This window comes from Diaporthe batatas (genome assembly GCF_019321695.1).
Source record: "Diaporthe batatas strain CRI 302-4 chromosome Unknown Contig00003, whole genome shotgun sequence".
In the NCBI taxonomy this organism is placed as follows: domain Eukaryota; kingdom Fungi; phylum Ascomycota; class Sordariomycetes; order Diaporthales; family Diaporthaceae; genus Diaporthe; species Diaporthe batatas.
In genome coordinates this window covers 3,528,677-3,549,951 of record NW_025408550.1, presented here as the reverse complement: position 1 = coordinate 3,549,951, position 21,275 = coordinate 3,528,677, and the positions used below count along the sequence as shown (strand labels likewise).

The following is a 21,275-nucleotide window of genomic DNA, read 5'->3' as shown; positions in this document are numbered from 1 at the left end:
AGCTGGAGCCCAAGCTTAGGTCCCACGCGGCAGGCAGGGTACATCATAGCACCGCCTGAGGTCAGACCTGCTACGCGTAAAGCACCCAGAGAGACTTCCTACTGTCGCAAACCACATCGCAGGCTGGCAACAAGGCGGATGCCATTTATTCTGTCTTTGGTTCCCGTTCCAACACCGGGGCCCTCTGTGGAAGCAACGATTGCTCCGTCAGTTGTACTTGACGCGTCATGGTAGGTGCTGCAGGCATTTGCGCAACTCGACGCGCCGCGCTGACTTACAACTCATACATAGCCTGCCTTCTCTGCCATCAACCTCGAGCCCGAGGAGAATATCGAGGAGGAATTCGACACGACCAAGGAGCTCCAAGTAAACACACCCCATTCCTCCTTCCCCTTATCCTTCGGATTGCGTGATTGACAGTGTTCAGGTCGATGAAGCCCTCAAGCTCTTCCAGAATGCTCTTAAGCTCCATGCCCAAGGTCCACAGTTCTTCGACGAGGCATCCGAGGCCTACGACTCCCTCTTCCTTTCCGACATATTTAAGCTCCCCGAGAGCACGACCGAGTATGAACGTACCGAAAGATTGCAGAACCCCTTCGTGCCGCTGGAGTCGAACTTTGGCTCGGGCCTCGAGGTGACTGCCGTGGACCCTGATGGCAGTGCTGCCAGTCTCCCCCAGGCTCTTTTCCTCTCCTACAAGAACCATGGTCAATTCGCCTTGGATAAGATAAAATACAGGGCGAAATCCGCGGGACCGTCTGCAGACACCGTCTTCGAGGAGCCCGAGGTCATAGCCAGTGCTCGGAAAGCGCTGGATGATTTCACAGCTGCCCTGGACAGGGACCCGTCTGACGCCGAGCTCTGGAGAAGAACCGCAAGGACGGCGGCGTTCCTTGACAGTACACGATTGAGCCGATATTGCCTCGAGGCTGCAATAGAAATGGATGATGACCCAGCCCTCGTCGAACCCGAACCTCCATCCTTGGCTGAGGCGTTCGCCGGCGAACAACTCAAGGATCACCTCGAAATTCTTTCCGATGACATAGCCCTATCCCATCCCATCATGAAACCGTTCGTGGAAAAGGACATGCCCGCATTGTTGAAGCCGCATCTGGACCCGTTTCCTTTCCTTCCGAACCCGACCAAAGAGCTGGCTGCCCGTAAATCACTAGCCGCGGAAATCAGCTCGCCAAGACTACCTGTCGACATTCCAAGCTTGTCCTGGGCACAGATCGGTATGCGCTTGGTGTATCTGGCTACAGAGGCTGGCTTTACTGGGCGAGCAGTTCTGATTGAGCTGCCAGATGGGAGGGACGAAGACGAGGAAGGACTGCAGATGGAAGTTGACCAACAGTCTCCCGCCGCTGCAGCTCAGGAAACCTCTCTGGAAAATGCGGCACTTGATTCGCCTACTGATACGAAGCCCTCCTCCAAAGATGGACAGACTGAGAATGGGACAAGTCGGCAGCGAAGCGTTTCGTTACCATCCCGGAAACGATCGATGTCTGTGGCCGGTCTACCGGAGCCCACAGAAGAAGACAACGCTGATTCAAAACGACCAAAAAGAGTAAGGAGACGTGAAACCACGCTCACCGAAGACGTTGTCAATGACACAAATTTGCGGGCGACTCAGTTGCAACCATACCAAGGCGCAGATCAGAACCTCTTCCAATTGACCAAAAATATTCTGGAAAATCTTGGCGTGACCGATAAGGCTACCGTTGACCGGATTGGTGACATTATCGACTCCGCCGCTCTCGAGGAAAGGACGTCGAAGATCACGCACGCTGCGAGCATGGATTTGCGCGACTCCCTCGTCTCATACGACGAAGAGATTGCACAAGTCTTCCTCACAAAGTTGAAGACGCCCACTCTAGGCATGAACACCTTCCTCGAGCACACAAAGCCTGGTGCGCAACGAGTAGTGGAGACAGCCGGTTTTGATGAACGCAGCGGCCTGAAAGCCTTCGTGAAGAGGATAAACTCGGGTTGGATGACTGCTCAGGACGTCGCTTTTGACTGGATTCTGTTGATATCCAAAAGTTACACAACCAAGAAATGGTCTGAGCAGCTCAAAACCGCAGTCGTTCAAGTCATCAGTCATTTTGACGAGGCTATCCATGATCGCGTCGTCTACGAGATTGGCCAGCTTCAAGGCCGCGAGGATGAGGAAAACAAGGAGTCCGAATTTGTTGAACTTGACAACCTTGTCCAGATGCTATTCGAGTTGTATCTTGACGTCTACGAGCGTATCACGAACCCGAATAGCCGCGTCGACGTTGCAATACGACTTGGCACGAAGGGGCGACTTGGACGGTGGTTGGATCTAGCATCTGATCTGAGGCGCACGAGGCCAGCGGACGCCAGTGTCGACTTGTCTTTGCGATTCCTTTGGGCATGCGTCTTTTCAACCACCCTAGCCGAGGGAATCTCGCGAGACCACGTACTGGCATGCTGGCATAGTCTGCGGGACTATTTGACGACGACTGGCGATGGCAGGATTGACTTGCCGAACAATGCCATTATGCCGGAGATCTCGTCTGTTGAGGCAGACAGGGAGATCAGTAAACTGACAACCATGGACTTTTTTCTTGGCCTTTTTCAGGAAGAAATGGCCGACCCTGTGGCGGTCATCGATACTCTTGAGCCAGTGCTCAATCCCGATGCAGTTTTCGTAAAACCGCCTCAAGGGCCCTCTACGAACGGCGACAAAGCTGGGAGCGCAGCCGTGGCCAAGGTCTCAATCAAGGACTGTGCTAGCCAAGGTCTGAAAGACTTGTGGAAATTCCTTCTGACCAGTAGCACTGATCTCAGGCTTCTTTTGTGGTCTCGTCTGAGTGATGCCTACGGCACCATCAAATACACAACGAAACAGTTCTCCTGTCTCTTGAAAAGCATCGAGATGGTCATCGATGACATAGACAGCGAGACGTACTCAACTGCGGCCCCAGAATCTCGAAAGATGGCTCTGCTGAAGCTCCTGAGATCCATCCATGATATGATGGTGTCCGCCCTTTCTTTGGCATTGAATGACAACACTTCATTCGACATCATTGATGAGGATCACATTCGGTCTACTTCGTCAGCTCTCGCGAGGCTGAGCTGCCTCATCCACGTTGCTGTGATGCAAGGGGATGAGTTCACTCTAGGAATCACGCCACCGCCGTCCAAGTCTGCAACCTTCAAGGAGTTATCGGAGCGCTTGCGAGACTTGGAGGTGAGGACTTGGACACTGCAATACTGCCTGATCAAAGTCGGCATCCACCAGGACACTGGTGTGTTCAAGACACCAGACAACGACCTTGCTGACTTTTTGAACGCGGTACACCAAGTTCTTGGACTCAGGAAAGCTTGCAGTGCGTCAAACAAGATTTTCTTGAAGATGATGCGAATAGAGCTTTTGAAGCAGACGAATATCGAGAACTGGGAAGATTATCTGGGCCAGGTTCTTTACGATTTGCATGGTCTCAGGCTGGGCGTTGGTATATGGGAGGTACACGACCATGGCTGCGTACCAGAGAAACTGGAAAAGCGGCAGGCGATGCAGCTAGTCGAGAAGATCACGACACTCGCCAATCGCATATCTATGAAGGATTTGCTCAAGTCGGATCTCAAGAATACCATTGAGCACATGCAAGGGGCTATCGGGCAGGCCAGGTCCAGCACACCCATGATCCACAATCTTCGCAACTTCCAGGAGTACCTCAAGAAGCCGATACACCCGTTGCGCCTTTATCAAGCTCTTGATGGCACTGTGCCGCTGGATGCAACTACGGTCAACACGGCGGAAGCATCTCTCGCCAGGAATGGCTGGTTCTTTTTGTTGGGCATGATCGCCCTCACCAAGTTCAAGGGCGTGGATTTGAATCGCCGCCAGACCCCGGGAGCAACAGACGACCTCCGCATCGGTGCGACATTCCTGCGCCTACAGCTACAATTCACGCCTGACATGTGGGAGGCATGGTTTCGACTGGCGGAGTGTTTTGACTACGAGCTGGACGAAGCAGTGCTGTGGTCGGCTGACAAAATGAACAAAGATCGGAGCGAGCTTCTCAAGTTCCAGCGCCATGCCATTCACTGCTACACCCTAGCACTGTCACATTCCCACGCGTGGACCCCCGAGACCAAAGAGGACGAGGACAAGTTGTCACAATTCTACCACAATTTTGCCATGCGCATGTATGCATCAAGCCGCGAGCCATTCGCGATGGAGCCTCTCCAACATAGCGACTACGCCAGGTTCTACCCAGAGGCAAATGGAAGTGGCACGTTCAAAAAGCTTTTGCACAGAGAGATGAGCGAATACGAGGTGTGGAAGTACGCAGCTACTTTGTTCAGGAGAGCATTGAAAGGCAAGCCAAACGATTGGAAGAATGCTTACATGCTGTCCAAGTGTCTCTGGAAGATGCACCAGAAGCCAGCGGACGTTCTTGAGCTGAAGGATCGAAAGACGCTGCCTACGGTGAAGACACTCATCGAGGCTCTGGAGAAGACAATCGAGGTCGTGGTCCTGCTGCCCAAGCCGAGGCATGGCCAAGACCCCATCTTGGAGCCGCACTACAAGATTGTCTCCATTTTGCACAAGCTGGTCTCGCGCAAGAGCTTGACGGTCCCGGAGGCGGTTAGCATCCTTCAGCGCCAGCCCTACGCTGTCCAACAAAGTCAACAAGAGAGCATCCAGTCTGTAGATGATTGGAATGCTCTTGTGATTGAGAACTTGCGCCATTTGCGCGACAAAGACAAATCTCACTGGCAGCACCGTATCATCATGCGGAACGCACGCATGATCTATGACCCACGAGAAGAGGAGCCCTTGAACCAGCTTGCGGAAGCGCAAGCGGCCTTCGCTGTCTTACGCGAGCACATGATCACAAAGACGATGGCAATCAACGTCTGGAAGTGCGACGCTGAGCGCGCCGGTCGTCATCATGTGTACACGGAGCAATATGTACGGTACACAGTGAAGCTCTTGACTGACACAAAAGATCATGTGAATATGGAGCTTCTTCTGCGCAAGATTCGCAAGAAAGGTGCAGACTTCTACCACTTTAGTGACCTCTGGGCTTCATGTTTACAAGCATACACGAGACTCCTGCGCCGCACCTATGAGATCCCAGCACTTGAAGAGGATATTTTCAAGAACATGAGCTTCGAAGAGTTCGATATACTGGGAGAACGCATCAACGACTGGGCAGGGGCGAAGGAGAGGGCCCACACGGCTTTAAGCGCCATGAAGGAGGCGATCGAGGTGAAGAAATTGAACGGTGGTTTGACCAAAGCAGGTATGATTGACGACTTGATACACGACTGCTATTCCGATCTCTACCGAAGTATCGCCAAGGAGCTTCCCGGTCCGGAGCCTTCACAGATTATCGAGGAGCGCAACAGGCTTAAGACCTCCGAAATGCAGACCAACGGCAATCAGGACAAAGAGCAATTCAACGGTCTGCTACACCCCGGCGGGATGGACAAGAGTGCTGACCCAGGAAACTCAACGGCCGGCCGTGCACCTAGTGAGGCGCCATCTGCTGGTGTCAACGGGGGGGAGAAGATGGAACGGTCCACCTCCAACACGGGAGACCCGGGCGTCACACGACGCAGGCTACTAGGAGTACGACGTGCCGATGTGCTGCGCAAGGCCGAACAGGCAGCTTCGAGAGCTACTGAGCAGCCGCCGCCCAAGTCTGCCGTTAGCGAGAGATCCAACGGCAGGAGGTCCAGGCGTGGCAGTCCAGGCAGTCAGCAGAACGGCGTAGACGACAACGTGGGCGAAGAGAGCGAAGGTGAGGACGGTGACGGAGATGTTGAGATGAAGCAGGAGAACGAGAACGAGGATGAGCAGGCTGACGGAAAACAAGAAGGCGGTAACGAAGCAGGTGAAGAGGCAGCGGCGGAAGGCGAAGAGAGTGAAGCGTCGAGTCCGAGGCCCGACCACGATGATGCAGATGACGAGAGCGACCTTAGTGATGTCCCTGACGACTACGACCGAGATATACCGCCGACATTGATGTTCCCAAATCTACGCCGCAGTGTGGATCTCTCGGTTGTAGCCAGCTCAGGTTCGAGCACCAGTGCATCTGATGGTGAGGAGGAAGCCGAGGGCTCCGGCGAGGGCTCCGGCGAGGGCTCCGGCGAAGAGGAAGGCGAAGAAGAAGGTGAGGAGGGCGAGGAGGGCGAGGGCGTGGAGGAGGACGACGAAGAAGAAGAAGGAGAAGAAGGCGAGGACGAAGGCGAGCAGGAGGGTGAGGAGCAGGAGGGTGAGAATGGAAGTGAAGATGAAGGCGAGGCAGAAGACGCGCAAGACGAGGATGAGGAGATGGCCGAGGCCGCGGAGGAAGGAGAGGAGCTGGAAGTGCCGGACAGCCAGGGCACTGCGGAAGAGACCGATTGAGTATCCAGGCCCACCGCTTAACTTCCAGGTGTCAGGTATGAGGAAGAAGGGCAGCCAAGATGTGGAGGTTGCCTGCCCTTTGGATAATAAATTCTGGGCCTTTGAGGTCTCAGTAGCGTATCGTTTGAGAGACGGACCTGACCGAAGTCACCCCCGTAGCAAAACCTTAATTCTTATTGAAGCTAGAATCTCAGCTGCGAGAAGGTGCTCAAGAGCAAGGCGTTTCGAGCCTGGATTCTCAGCATTTGAGCGCGTACCGGTCGCCAGTGGGATGCGTTGCCAGCATCAAGGCCGCGTCGTTAGGATTTGTATACTCGCACTGTCCCTCTGGCCCCAGAATCGACCTCAGCCCATGCCTCAATCTCGACCAGAAATTCATCCTCGTAAAGGGTTGCCTCAATCAAGGTGTTGGCGGGAAGGACGTCAGCGCAGTGCATCCTCCAACCATGTGCCTCGCTTACTGCTTCAGCGTCCTTTCTGTCGGACAGGATGATACGCGTCCTGACAACGTCTTTCATGGATGAACCCAGGGCTTTCAATGCCGCTTCAATAATGTCCAGTGCCCAAACTGCCTGACTCCTAGCTGAGGTGCCGCCTACGCGGGGCAGAGAGGGCACAGGTGGGTTCGCGGTTGTCTGGCGGATGTTATTTACTGACATTTGAGCCTCACGTGGAGCAGGCTTGAAGGCTTCAGGAGGAAAGTAGGAAGTTAGGGGGTAGATGAGTGTTAACATACCCCCGAAATATGGATATGAGAACCAATTCGGACTGCTCGAGCATAGCCCTGGGATAGATAGATGGTCAGCGCAATAAGCCCCGTGGCAAAGGTGTCTATATCTTACACAAATAGGCTCCCATTTACTCCCGCTCAAATACTCGACCCTCTGGCCCAAAGCAATAGCTTCCCTCACCGAACTGGCGCGATCTCTCTCTCTGACATGGTGGCTTAGATCACCAGCGGCTGTCAGGTATGGCGGCCTGCGGTACTCGTCGCCACAGTCGCCCGGAATATCACGCAGCGCATCCTGTGCCTTTGCGATTACTGCCCTGTCCTCGTCATCGAGGGCGACCGAAAAGGCCAAGAGGTTCTCCGCGATGTGCTTCTCGGAGTTGTTACTCAACCCCGTCCCCACTATGACGGCCTTGACGGCAGGGAGGTCAAGCACCCAACGCGTCGCCACCGCTGGGATCGGGACGCCGTGCTTATTCGACACAGTTTCAAGTGCCATGAGGACAGCCTGGAAGGTAGCCCACCCTCCGGCGGCCCATATGAAGCGCAGGTACTTCCTCAGGGACCAGTTGAGTGCGTCTATGTCCGCCGGCTCGGGCTTACCTAGCCACTTCTCAGAGATGAAACCGCCCAGCAGCGTCCCGTAGCACAGGAGGCCAACGCCACGGGACGCGCAGAGTTGGCTCATTCGCCCGCGGACGGGCCGGAGGTCGATCACCGAGCAGGAGATCTGGTTGGTTGCAATGTTGAATCCGGTGTCGAGCAACATCTCCAGATGGGCGGCGTCGGTGTTGGTCAGGCCTAGGTGAGCTATTTTGCCTTGGGACTGTAGGCTGGTCAGGTGGCAGAGGTTGTGCAAATAAGTATCGTCTGTATAGTCCCAAATATGATCTATAATGCTAACGGGTAAGCGCCGGGGCGTGTTGGCGATCGTTGGGGGCCGGCTCACACTGCAGAACGCAAATTGTGCTCTGGTTCAGTCTCCTCAAAGCAAGTTCAATTGCTGCTTCCGCATTCTCAAAACTTTTGATCCCATTTTCTGCTGGGCACCACTTGGTAAACGCTGTCAATTGCCCCTGGTTTTGATTTTGAGCATTGTGACGGCCGACGACAAGTTCTGGCGAGGGTCAACTGGTCAGTCGTGCCATCACATAGGATCAAGAGTCTCTTGGCAAAACCATTCTCACCGGCATCCCCGTAGTGATCAGCCATATCAAATGCATCCAGTCCATTACTAATACTATACAATCCTCAGGTCAAGTCATTCGTAGACGTCAACTTGCTATCACTCACAGTGTGTCCATGGCCGCTGATGCATCCGCAATGGAGACGTCTTTGTGGTGGCCTCCTGCGAGCTGCCACAGGCCATTGAGCATTCGAGGAATCTCGAGCGAACCGCCGACTGTTGTCCTCTCGGGGGGTACCATTGCTGTCGTCTTCTAAGCTGTCGTGGCGCCAGCCTCGGATCTAATGCAGTCGGGTTGATCTTCCCCTTTGAATTGTGTTGGTACGGGTTTCACGTATGCATAAGTAAATGATGGTTTGGTTGGTTGGGTTGTAGTGTGTAGGAAGCTAGAGGAGGAAGTCGGGCTTGCAGGGCCGAGTGCGACTTCCTCGCTATGGGCTCAAACATGGTGGTCACGTGACCTCAAAACTAGCTGCTAGAGACGTGCCCCTTATTCCCACAGGTTGTGTTAAATCCTACAGTTGTCGGGTGGTGGTCGGTAGGAGATGACTTTGAAAGGGCCGGCTCGATAGGTTGATTCCAACCAACCCACTCCCAGGCGGTCTCTTTTCCTACCTACTCCTGGCCGTCACATCCGATTTTGGGCATAGGAACCTAAATTGCCCCAGTGAATCCGTGATCCCTCCTTCGTTATGGTCTCACAACTCTCCTCCAATGTTAGCTGGGCACTACCTGGACCATCATTCAGGCTTTCGGCTTGGACTTTGAAAATTGCTCGAAGTCTCCCTTGCTGCCACCAAGCTGATACACTGACAGAACAAACGCAGCCTACTGATACCCAGCCAAGTACTAGCCACCATTTCTCAGCATTTTTAATGCTCATGTCTCCATCGGCACTCAGATCGACATAGGCGCCAGGTGCTTCTGTATCCAGCCAGTATCTGAAGGGTACCTACTCCAGATATGTCAATTCCAAAGTTGCTCTGATGCGCGGGAAGTTTGTGGGAACGGCAATGCAAAGAAGGCCAAACACACCTTGCAGGCGCATGTCCTGTACACCCCAATTAGTTGAAATAAGGTACCTATGACCGTTGTGAGGGTGGCAAAGAACCCCATGATCATTTGACCGCACCAGCTAATCGTTTTGGCCCGGGTCCTCGCTTCCGACCACCTCTCCCTATATATGTGCTTTAGCCGGGCTTCCCAGCCCCAGAAGACACTCTCGAAGATTTGAGTGATGGTATATATCAGATACGTGCCGCTGTGACAAGAAATTCCCTTCCGAGGCGTATTGTACGACGTCAGAAATGCCAGCACAGATGGAACCAGCACCAGGATAGTACCCCCACCTGCAATGTAGAGGTAATCTCCAAGGCCCATGCCCAGTCGGGTGCGAACATTATTTGGAGGCATCAATCGGTCGCCATGTTCCTCAAAGTTGGCGGTGTAGTCTCTGGTGACCTCTTCCACCCAACGCCTCTTATTGAGGCCACGGCTCCATAGGGTGACTATCTTGAATTGGCCGTCGTACATTGACTGGGTTAGTTTGTACCTTCGCGTGGCTTTTAGAATCCATCTACCTAAGGCAAAGCCTTTGGCTTTATCTTTAATCGCTTCCCAAGAATCTCGCTCCGATCTCTCCCGTGACGCTATGGCACCACCATCCCAGACAATGCCTCGGAGGGTGCTCGGGTCAGGGCATGCGAGCATGGCACAAGAGACAATGGCGAGATACGGCACTGTTGTCCACCCTGATGGGAAAATGAGTATACTTCCAATTAATGAGGATCCCATGACTTACACATTCCAAGGGCCAAGGTGTGGGCCTCGAAATTTCTGGCTTTTAGATCCAGCAAAGTGTACACGAAAGCACCCATGAAGAACAGGATTGGCGCCCCAATGGCTGCTCCGAATCTGTGTCTCATTAAAGTCAGAGTTTCTGCGGGGTATTCTTTCCCGGACGTGGACAGACCTTGGCTGCGAGTTGAGCAATGCGTTCAGCTTGGTTGACAAACAAACCTTGCCACCTCCAGCTACCCATGCGACGTCTGATTCATCTTCATCGACCATAGCCATGACTCTGTTCCAGGTGTTGTCTTTGAGAATATCCCCGACGGATATTCTTCTCCGGTGGGTCTCCGCGTGCCATTGAGAGACCATGGATATTCTGCGGGCCGTGGAGATTCGCAAATTTCCAACTGACACCGCCAACAGCAGCTGTGCCTTGAATTTTGGAGAGACTTTTTCACCTTCGTATTTCCCCCCTCCCGTGGGATCATTGAGGAGACCCAAGATTTTCCTGTCCAGCGCAGACTCATACATCGCACTCAGCAGCATTGGCCCACCAAAGGCAAAACAGATGAACATCCAAACGATGGTATCGACCGCCACGAGCAGACTGGTCCATAACAAATCAATCCAGGATGTGGCCAGCCATATAATGCTCCATGGTCGCCCTCGGGCGATCATGTGAGGCATCGCCAATTTACTTGCCCTCGGTATACTTAAGCAAAATGCAAGGCTGGGCAGAATGAAGTGAACAAAGGGCCCAACCGATTGCTGAGGAATGCTGATGCTACTCATTTCCCAGCCTCGACATTCAGATAGACACCAGTCATAAGGAACTCTGATGATGGGTGCTCCAGCCGGGCTGCTACCTCGTGAAGCGCCGCACGGGAAGCCGGAGTCATCTGAGAAGGCTCGTTCGAGTTCTGAGATAGTCAGGGACGATGGCTGAAAGTATGTGGGAGTGCTCAATGATAGTGTTCCATCCGGTCCATTAAACGCAATGGATTGATTGACGGCGACTAGACAGCAGTGCGTAAAGTTCTGCCATCCTAAGGTCCTTGTAAGAGTCGTCAGGTTGGCAAGCTGTGGGATTAAATCGCCGAGGCCTGAATGACCCATCTTGGTAGATTGATTTGTCGGCTGGAGGGCTATGAGCTAATGATGATATGTGCGTAAGCAATTGAGTACAGTGCGTGCTCGTGCAAATCGTGACACACCTTGAGGCTGTCGAGACATCATAGCTCAAGAAAGAAGAAGAAAGAAGACTCGTCAAGTTTGGCCGCTCTGGCGGTCCTGGGGCGCGACGGTCTTATCTGTCACGAGCCATAACAGAAAGAGCGAGACTTGCTACAGCTTTAACACAAAGAGGAAAGGTTTCGAGGTCACGGAAGCTCAGATATAGTCTAATCCGTCAACGCAACATATGCACAGACACGACGGGACTAATCAAACAAATCGATACACAAAGACAACCTCCAAAGTACACTGTCTGTACGTAGATAGCTCAAACTACAGTCTGCTCAAAATCGAAGGTAACTCTGGTCTCCACATCTCATTCAGAAGCCGGCTGGCATTCACCATCTCCGGCCGAAGCTGGTCAAGCGAAGTCACGCCCAACAGTGCCATTCCCAGCGCCAATTCTTCCGATAATACTACAATACTTTTGTCAGTATCTCATTCAGTGGTATCAACACAGCTTACAACTTACTGTCTATACAACGCTCCACGCCTTGCCCGCCATAAGCAGCCATCGCATAAAAGAAAGGCCGCCCAAACCCGACTGCTGTGGCGCCCAGTGCCAAGGCTTTAAGCACATCCGCGCCATCGCGGCAGCCGCCATCCAGGTAGATCTCCATCTTCTCGAGCACTTCGGGGCAGTATGTGCGGATTTCCAGGAGAGTTGATAAGGCGCTCGGGGCCGTGTGCTGCTGTCGCCCGCCGTGATTGCTGAGCAGGATACCCTGGCAGTCATTCTCGGCCGCTAGTTTGGCATCCTCGGCTGTCTGGATACCTTTGAGGACTATTGGGCCTGCCCATTCCTCTCTGATCCACTCCAGGTCCTCCCAGGTGACCATCGGACTCAGCTGACCCGGCACCGGTCGTGCACCCACCGCAGGCGAAAAGGCATTCTCATTGCTTTCTTTGCCGACAGGCGTTTGGAAGGTGCTGTGATCTAGCCCATCCTCCAGCGCCTCGTCAGCCTGCTTCCTTCGATCCTCCGTCCTCTTTCCCAGCACGGCCGTGTCCACGGTGACGAACAGACCCTTGTAACCGGCCTGTTTCACCTTCCTGACCAATTCCACAGCTTTTGCCCTGTCTGTCGGGATATAAAGCTGGAAGAACAACCTGGAAGGGCTGACTGACTCTCCGCCGATCCTGTTCAGCTCATCTGCATGGGATAGCTTGATGCTCTCCAAGGGTTTGGTACTCGCTGTCGACGTGACACCATGAACGCCCTTCCGTGCCAGTGCGTTTACCAGCTCGAATTCTCCATTGGGATGCGACATCCCCATTGTGCCCATGGGGGAGACGAAGAAGGGCACGAGGGAAGGGTTGCCGAGGAGGGATGACTTTGTAGACACGCTGGCTACATTGCGTAATATTCTCGGTCGGAAATTCACCCTGCTCCACGAGTCGATGTTCCCTTGTAAGGAGAGGCCCGCGTTCGCACTGCTGGTAGCGTAGATCCATGACCGGCGGTCGAGTATCTTCTCAGCCTCGGCCCGGAAGTCGCTGACCCTGACACAGAGCGATAAGGGCTTCACTTTTTGGCTGTCGGATGCTGCTGTTGCCTTCGATGGGTTTGTAGGAACATTCAGAGAATCGGCCGTCAAAGGGTCCAGTTCGCCCTTGAGGCTGCCATCGGGCAGGTCTTCAATGATCTCCAAAGAGTGTATCTTGTCGAACTCGACTGTGGCGTCCTACCGAGGGTCGTCAATACTACACGTGGGCCGCCTGGATCATTGTATGCACACTCACAGCTCCGCCTTGCCTGAGAAGGATGCTTCGACCACCCGGGTGCTTGTCCAGGAAACTCGTGATATCATAGACCTTGCCGTGTATCACTGTCCAACATGAGTCGTTGGATTTATGCTTTGCAACTTCAGAACCGGTCAACATGGTGAAGTAGTTAGTTTCTGAGAGATCACCTCGCCTTCTGACGTAATCCAGATGCTCTGAGTTTTGTCTCTCAGGAGTGGACGAGGTATGTCGAGGTTTGTATGAGAGATTGCAGACCGGCCACTCAAGAAGCCTAATGACTACTAAGATGATTACCCCGGCCGCTCGGGATTGCCGGCACAGGATGCCGCCCGGCGACCGTGTGCACATTGCGGGGAAATTTCCTCACATTTCCTGCTCTAATCGGTAAGCTCTAGCCGGACCCTTGACCCGGCACAGCTGGGGACGGGACAATCCACGGATAACAAGTCCACCACAAAGACTTCTCATAAAATTCGCTGCAGGTCACGGATCGTATTTGCACAGTATAGAAGCACCAAAAAAAGACTCATTATTTTGTTTCTGCGACGTCTTGGGTGTGGAATAGAACATGGGGCTCTAACCCGCCGTGGATGTTCTTCTGTTGGCTCAAACCACTTCAAGTTGGGCATGATATGAGCTGTCTCGCTACATATTCTCATGCTAAGCTTTTGGTGCCCAAAAACGGGCATTCAAATAACATTCGGAAAATCGTACTCCCCAGCCCTGGAAAATACATACAGATATATTCCAAGGCAGATCAAGATCACTTCCGGTCAATAATCTTAACTGGTCTCGCTTCTTTTCCGTATCACATGTCCAAGCCATCCATAGCCTGTACATACAATGGCAAGTGGTTTCGTTTCTAATCCGCATACATATAAAATGTATGTGGCGCCTTCATACAGTGGTAAACGCTCAAGACCCAGCGTCTAAAAACATGTTATGCCGATAACAGTGGTAAGAATATGATGAATGATTGCTCTATAAGAACGAGTGTTTATATGTTCCACCTTACTTGGAACTGGGCGACTTCCATGTCCTACCCCACGTGCTATTCCCAGATACAATGTCGACAAATTCCCGGGCAATGATTCTGTCAGTTTGCTCCGACGGATGCAGCGCATCGTACCACAGGTAGCTGTCTCGAACCTCAGAACTATTGCAGGCAGCACCGCAGGCAACGATTGTTGAAGTCACGTTCGCAGGCACAGTGCCATTGAGGTAAGATTCAGGATTATTCCAGATGTCACTTAGCTGTTGGTCAAATGGTCGGTCAGCACGATTTTCTCGATGGGGACACCAAAGGATAAAAAGTGGCTTACCAATGAATGCACATCAAAGATGGTAAAAGAGCTGCTGGGGTAGCGATCGGAGATCTGAACCTCTTCTGTCGTCCGGTAGTCATAGACGCTGTTGAGCAGCGCAACATACTGGCGCATCTTCTCGCTGACCTGAGTCACGTTGCTGCTGTAGGCAGGGCCCTCATCCTTCCAGAAAGTCGAGTTGATCGTGCCTCCGTTCTCGGGCAACGCATACATCGGCGCGTAGTTGAGCGGTGCGAGGTTGAGGAGGATGAAGTTTCGTGCGCCGGCCTCGTGAAGAGTATCGAGCTGCTCGTAGACGCAGTCCACGTAGTCTAGAAGGGAAAGATCCTGCCGATTGTCCGTGAAAAATGATGAAGCTAACCTAGGGCAGTGACGTTAGTCCTCCGGGCTGCCACGGATCCTAAAGTGTTACATTCTAGAATATTCCAAAACATGAACAACGGGGATCAGTAAGAGGATAAAAGTGATACTGACGGCCTAGGTCGTTTGTGCCAATCCAAATTGCGTAGATCGTCTCGTTGCTGGGAATGACGAGTGAATTATCACCAACGTAGTCCTTGTCTTTCAAGAAGTAAGGTACTTGATTTTGTTTCACTCCATTCCGCTTCGAGGGCGAGAAGTATGCGTCACAAACTGCTCCAGATACAGCATAATCATAGAGATTTATTCCTGTATACTGCTGGATGTACTGAGGCCAGATTCGTCCTCCGGTTGAAGTGACCGTTGACTGGCAGTCAGTCAGCATAACTACATTGGACAAAGCCTTGGCTATCGACACAAGTGGAGGACTCACAAGGTTCTGACTTGGCTGTGGAGTATAATACTCTGGTCCGTCGTCCGTATAACTATCACCAAAGACCCTGTCACAGTTTAGATCACAGCTCAACGAGTAAATGCGAGGATTTCAGCCCTTACACCAAACTTGAGAAGTTCTGCAGTGTGGAGGAATCAATAAGTGCAGCGTTTGCTACGCCAACAAACAAAGTCGCCAATCGGTAAACAGCTTGGAGTCGCGCCATTGTAGGCAAAATAGCTGAGGGTCAAGCACAACTTGAAGCAGAGATAAGAGGCGAATAGAGGGCAAGGGACTGAACATTGGCGGGGTTCGCCAGTACTTGTACACGCAGAGACTGTCATGTAGAATATGCAGCCCGTATGGACTCCGCATCCTGGATTTTGTTTTCCGGCGGAAGGGGACGCGAATGGCGTTGTTGCAGTCGAACCAGGCTCGTAATTTCCCACGCCACTGTACGACAGCTCGGGGCATTTTGGGACGAGCAGTGCTGGGGCTACCGTGCTAGAGCTAATTTCAGCGGGTAAATAACAGCACTTCCTGGGCTTGGCGATAATCCACATCGTGGATGGGCCATTCGGGTTGAGTACAGCTGTATATGGGCTGCAGTGTTCCTTCATTTTGCAGTTCAACTGAAAGCCAGGGATCAAGACATTGACCTCCACGGTACCAAATACAGTCAGGTCTCACTCAGTCTTTGTATGATAGCGCGTGCTAGGCCTTAGTTTATTCTCCGATCTCGGTAGGAGGCGCGTTGGAGTCAAGATTCTGGGGAATTGACTCCACACGGCCCGGACCAAACGACACCTGGGCAGCTGACATCACGATTTTCCAGCTCCCTCAACTAGAGCACCTAGAGCACATTGTTAACATAGCTCTCTACTGCCGCCTTAGTTCTGAGTCAGCATCAATCTCCAAGGCAACCTTAGGAAGCTTGGATAATCATGTCAAGACCATTAGCTGTTGTAAGGTCGCTTGACCACCTGGTTCTTACGTGTACGAGCATACCAAGAACAATCCAGTGGTATAGCAAGTTCCTCGCGATGAAGCCTGAAACTTTCGCGACGTCGTCTGATCCATCGGCCCAGCGGCATGCTCTGAAATTTGGCACGCAGAAGATCAACCTGCATCAAAAAGGGAAGGAATTTGAACCAAAGGCCCAGACAGCTCTGCCAGGAACCGCAGACCTGTGCTTCCTCATAGAGGCCGATTCTAGTCTTGAGGATCTGGTCGAAAAATTCCAAAAAGAGGGTGTGGAGGTTCTTGAGGGTGAACAAGTGGTCAGCAGGACCGGTGCAAACGGACCTATTCGAAGTGTGTATGTGAGAGATCCAGACGGAAATTTGGTCGAGTTAGTGTCCACCACGCCCCTTACCACCACGACGTCCCAAGCTGGTATGACTAATCGCTTCTAAACAGGCTCTCAAAGTATATCTCATAGGGTGTCGATACGGATTGCGCAGTATTTCTTGTTGGCAAAAATGATGATCGGTCGCTTCATACCAGCACATGTGGATTCCTACGATTAGATTGACACTGCTCCTGTGAAGAGTTAAGTTAGCTTTTATCATTTGAGTTGCAGTGATGCACTCTGGCCGGCCCCAAAAGGCAATATGGACAAGTAGGTTTGTGTACATACTATATGTATTACTTGTTATGCGCTCATTATTGTTCTTTTCCGGTTCAGGTTGGCACCTGTCGAGACTCGACATTGAATCAACTTCAGCGTTGCTTGCCATCAGAAACAGCAGTTGGGTGAGATAGGGCGCTCCTCATAAGCATGAGAATCATTCCCAATGATGTCTCAGTGCCTTCACGAAGCGAATTCCGAGGACTCAACTGCTTGTCCTAGTCGCCACGCCCTTCCAAGGTTGCTGTTCGAATCGCTTTAGGAGGCAGAACAAAGCTTCTAGTAGCGCAGATGTAGAGGGGGCAAGCCAATATTAACAGAGAAGCGTGGGGAGTCAGACTGCAGTGCGCTTGTAAATGCGAGTGATGCCCAAATGGCGTTGTGGTTGACATCTGAATAACAATGATGGTGTCATGGCCTCGGCCCACGCAGCCTAGATTCGAGACCTAAAAATACAAACTTCAAGTTGAGTCCCGAGTAGCAGCTGAAATGAGAGCAAAGCAGTCCTGGTATTGTATGGATCACGTCCACGTCATCTTGATTGAAGACGCTGGGTGGTCTTGTCTACCTAGGTAGCAGGACCGCAATATTTTACCTAGCAGGTTTAAGAATACAAAACCACCAAGGGCCTCCCCAAGTTCGAGGTTGCCGCCATCTACCCTAAATAGAAGGCTTGTACTAACCACGATCTACTCGAGACGAACTGCACACGTCCTCGAGTTCTTCGTAAAGCACATGTATTTGCCTCTGGAATCATGGCAGCTGTAGGTACTTTTTGGAGAAAGAGCAGGGTTGAAATACTTCGCCTGCGCGTCTTGACTCCCCTGGGCAGCGCGAGCGTGGTGGGTGCCAGTGAGAAGAAGCCTACCTAGGTACCAACGGCCAAAAGGCATTTTTCGAAACCTATGTGGGACACCTTAGATGACTAACACATGCGCTCAAGTAGCTTCCCAATGAACCTGAGAGAGGTGTTTTCAACTTCATCAACTTCACGGAGGGTGAGATAAAGTCTTCCCTGGCCAAGTCACAAGCCAAAATCTGCGATGCCGCGCTTCAGTCTCCAGGGCTGCCCAGGTGGCACCCGCAGCTTCCCTCTTTTGTAGAGGCGCAGAGTTGGATAACTGCAGAGGCAACTGAAGTAATCACTACACACATAATGTTAGCGTAACCGGCCATTGGAAAGCGCAGCTTTATACGTGGGATGGTCAACGAGGTCCCCCGCCTACTCGACGATGGCACCTGCCAGCGGCGACCTCTGATTTTTACAATGCCCTCGGACCGTTCTACATCAATCCAACCTTGCAGTTAGCCTCTGAGACGGACCCAGATGCAAAGCTGAATAATACGTTGATAACGATTGCAATCTCGAGCGTCTGGGCCCGAAGGCCACAGCGGCGGCTGCAATTGCGCAGACGCTTCGGGATGGTAGGCTCATTGGACAGCTGGCTGTGCTCCGTCTATGGAAGACCAAGTGTCTGTGATAGAGAAGTATGCTGAGACGGGGCTTCAGCCATATTGTGATTTTTTATTCAACTATAGGGGTTTAAACTTATAACTCTTAATTTAGAAATCAAGATAGATTATAAACTACTACATCATAGACACCCCGGCTAAAAGACTATAATTTCTAAGTCCCCCACCTTGGAAATCTAGTAGTTATAAGCCTGTACCGTCATACCACTATAGTTTGAGAATATGGACTGCTTCATAATTTTACGTGAAGGGAAGCTTGGAAACTTTGCTTTGTGGGGGTGAAAGAAGTTGCTGGTTAATTGATTAGTACGAGTTGTAGGGAAAGGACAGGATTGCGCTTATTAAACGCGAGGTGTTCTCCAGTGATCCTAACTAGAAAATTGAAGAACCCCGAAGTCACGAAATTACTTGCTGCACCAATCCAGCACGACTTCCGACTTTTCCAGAAGTGCAAGTGGTGTGTCACAGCACATGAGCCATAACCCCGCTCGGAGCCGTAATTGAGTTGATCCCCTGCACCAGCGCGGCAACATGCGACCAGCATAAGTTCTTATCCGCCTTGCCCAGAGCTCATCCGGACAAGACGTTCGGTACGGAAACTCCAAATTAATAGGCCGAGATGTCCTTGCACACATGAAATAGGCGTTATTATCGTACAATATCTCTACATCGAGCGACTTCCGGTCTATTGCTCTCTTCACATTCCGCTCTGCCTACGTTCGATCGCCAGACGCTCCACAAACATGGCGGGCATGGACGGAAAGAAAAAGCTCCATCTCGTCGGCATTGGAGTCAAGCACTCCATCGCACCCCCAATGCACAACCATATCGCCGAGTCTCTCGGCCTACCATGGACATTCCACAGCACCGAGTGCTCTGACTTGGACAGTTTGATGGAGCTTGCAAGGTCAGGAGAAACTGCCGGGCTTGTGGTGACCATGCCATACAAAAGTACCGTCATGGCTCGTCTCGATCGCCTGGACGAGCTAGCCACCACGATCGGGGCATGCAACAATGTGTACTACGACCCGTCAGATCACAAGCTGGTGGGCACAAATACCGATTGGTTGGGGATCAAAGGGTGTCTCCTCGAGAAGGGCGACGACAACGAACGCCCCAAGCCAGGGAAAAGCGACCAGCCAGCGCTGCTTGTCGGGGCTGGTGGTGCAAGCCGCGCCGCCGTATACGCCTTGAGCACGCAGCTCTTCTCCACGACCATCTATGTCTTGAACCGCGACGAAAAGGAGGTGGAGGACTTGGTCCGGGACACAACACACATCGAACCACGTCCAAGGATCGTACATGTCAAATCTCTGGAGCAGGCTTCAAGTCTCGAAACTCCGTACTACGTGGTGGGCACTGTCCCCGACTTCCCACCCTCTACAGAAGCGGAAAAGACGGTGGCGGCAGTCTTGGACCACTTCCTGGGCCGTTCTCCCAAAGGTGTTGTTCTAGACATGTGTTTTAAGCCGAGGCGAACCCGGATGATCCAGCTGGCGGAGAAGAAGGTAAGCAGCTTTTGGATTCACCCCTCGGAGAACAGACATGCCCTGTTCTTAGCCCACATAACAAAGATTTCAAGGGCTGTAGGGTTCGAGATATGTTATTGCCACCTCGTAGCCTACCCTTTCTGCGTTGATATAAAGCTAATTGTCTGGTTCTTTGATGGCTGACTTCTAATGCTGCAGGGATGGCCGACGGTAGAAGGAACGCACGTCATTGGGTACCAGATTGAGAAACAATGGAAACTCTGGGCGGGTGAAGAACGGGCCGCCGAGCTAGACAACGAAGGGGCGTGGAAGGTGTTGCTCCGCGCTGCTGAAGAAAGCCCCGGAATAAACTTCTGAGAGCAAGTGGTTTGGTGGGTGGTGGTTCGGGAAAGACCTCTGCCGGCCCCTCATCCCGAGGTCCTACCGCGGGACTCATGAGCGGTCGCCAGCAGCCGTACAATGTTAGTTACATGGCGAACGCGCAGGTCCCGGCCCAAAATTGGTTTTCCTTTTGATAGTCAATGTAGCATTCATCAGCTTTGACTGCCACAAAACGTTTTACATCTTGTTTTTCCCATAACATTCGAACGCACTCGAGGCTTTCATCAGAGTCCAGTACCGCCCCAGCAACATGCCTGACTTGCACAGTCTCCCGGATGGCTGGCTGCCTGGAAGTGAAATTGTGCGCAACAATGGTCCAGAAAATCTGGTGCTGGAGCGATTCAAGTTGCGAGAGCTTGCAGAAGGCTGGCCATGTTACAGGTGTGTGCACATGTGGAGATACTCTCCGCCCAGGAACGTGTGAGTTGGTGATACGACATCAGGCTGACATTTATTTCATGACAGAGACGCATGCGAATGGGAAAACTTCGCGTCAATATTCCACGAGGATGCATACGTCTACACGACCTGGTCCGGGAGGGTCAAATACACCGACTTCATCGAGGGATCAAAGGCCGGAATAAACAAAGGCGCATTCATCATGCATCGGTGTCATGGGACCACGACAGATATCTCCCCAGACGCAAAGCGTGCAGTCACCAAGATGAAGGCGACAATAACGCAGAGGTTCATCATCGATGGGTGCGAGGTAGACGCAGAAGCGGATTGCCGATTCATATTCTTCTTTGAGAAGAGGGATGAGCGATGGGCGGCGCGCCTCGTAAGGCACTGGTACGAGAAGGACAAATTGATCCCCGTAAACCCTGCTAGGGTGCCTATTCTCGACGAAGAGAGACTCAGGTCGTACCCTGACGGATACAAGATGCTGGCATACTGTCAAGAAGCCACCATGGGGGTCTCTGTTCTTAGGGATATGCCCGGTCACCGACGCCACGCCGGGACACCATCTGGTGACAAGCATGATCTTCTTTACAGACAGGCACGTGCCTGGGTAGAAGGGGGAGAGATAGAGATTTAGGGATTGGATGGGGTGATCGGAAGTACTCCAGTGCCAGTGCCTCGTCGCTGGGGTGATTAAGGGTATC

General features: G+C 52.3%; 6 protein-coding genes across 6 annotated transcripts; 3 read left to right on the top strand and 3 right to left on the bottom strand.

Moving 5' to 3' along the window:
• Nucleotides 1-74: 74 nt before the first annotated feature.
• On the top strand, nt 75-6,391 carry KVR01_002182 (uncharacterized protein; the record flags this gene model as incomplete). Its single annotated transcript, XM_044783797.1, has 3 exons — nt 75-230; nt 292-366; nt 428-6,391. The coding sequence occupies exons 1-3, from the start codon at nt 228-230 to the stop codon at nt 6,389-6,391; spliced, it is 6,042 nt and encodes a 2,013-aa protein (XP_044647197.1). The 5' UTR covers nt 75-227.
• Nucleotides 6,112-8,682, bottom strand: KVR01_003743 (uncharacterized protein). The gene is made up of 6 exons (XM_044784546.1): nt 8,415-8,682; nt 8,309-8,361; nt 8,071-8,238; nt 7,234-8,012; nt 7,128-7,175; nt 6,112-7,026 (listed from the first exon to the last, which is right to left on the bottom strand). The coding sequence occupies exons 1-6, from the start codon at nt 8,546-8,548 to the stop codon at nt 6,691-6,693; spliced, it is 1,518 nt and encodes a 505-aa protein (XP_044648758.1). The 5' UTR covers nt 8,549-8,682; the 3' UTR covers nt 6,112-6,690.
• A 2,799-nt stretch (nt 8,683-11,481) lies between these two features.
• KVR01_002010 (uncharacterized protein) lies at nt 11,482-13,299 on the bottom strand. Its single transcript, XM_044793619.1, has 3 exons — nt 13,075-13,299; nt 11,804-13,016; nt 11,482-11,747 (listed from the first exon to the last, which is right to left on the bottom strand). The coding sequence occupies exons 1-3, from the start codon at nt 13,213-13,215 to the stop codon at nt 11,605-11,607; spliced, it is 1,497 nt and encodes a 498-aa protein (XP_044647025.1). The 5' UTR covers nt 13,216-13,299; the 3' UTR covers nt 11,482-11,604.
• Nucleotides 13,300-13,468: 169 nt separating this feature from the next.
• On the bottom strand, nt 13,469-15,421 carry KVR01_003094 (uncharacterized protein; the record flags this gene model as incomplete). The annotated part of the gene is made up of 6 exons (XM_044792241.1): nt 13,469-13,494; nt 14,250-14,331; nt 14,400-14,758; nt 14,877-15,129; nt 15,196-15,262; nt 15,318-15,421. 6 exons carry the CDS (start codon nt 15,419-15,421, stop codon nt 13,469-13,471), a joined length of 891 nt encoding a protein of 296 aa, XP_044648109.1.
• A 3,620-nt stretch (nt 15,422-19,041) lies between these two features.
• On the top strand, nt 19,042-19,753 carry KVR01_003265 (uncharacterized protein; the record flags this gene model as incomplete). The annotated part of the gene is made up of 2 exons (XM_044790286.1): nt 19,042-19,650; nt 19,685-19,753. 2 exons carry the CDS (start codon nt 19,042-19,044, stop codon nt 19,751-19,753), a joined length of 678 nt encoding a protein of 225 aa, XP_044648280.1.
• A 666-nt stretch (nt 19,754-20,419) lies between these two features.
• On the top strand, nt 20,420-21,208 carry KVR01_002388 (uncharacterized protein; the record flags this gene model as incomplete). The annotated part of the gene is made up of 2 exons (XM_044788687.1): nt 20,420-20,550; nt 20,635-21,208. 2 exons carry the CDS (start codon nt 20,420-20,422, stop codon nt 21,206-21,208), a joined length of 705 nt encoding a protein of 234 aa, XP_044647403.1.
• Between the last annotated feature and the right edge of the window lie 67 nt (nt 21,209-21,275).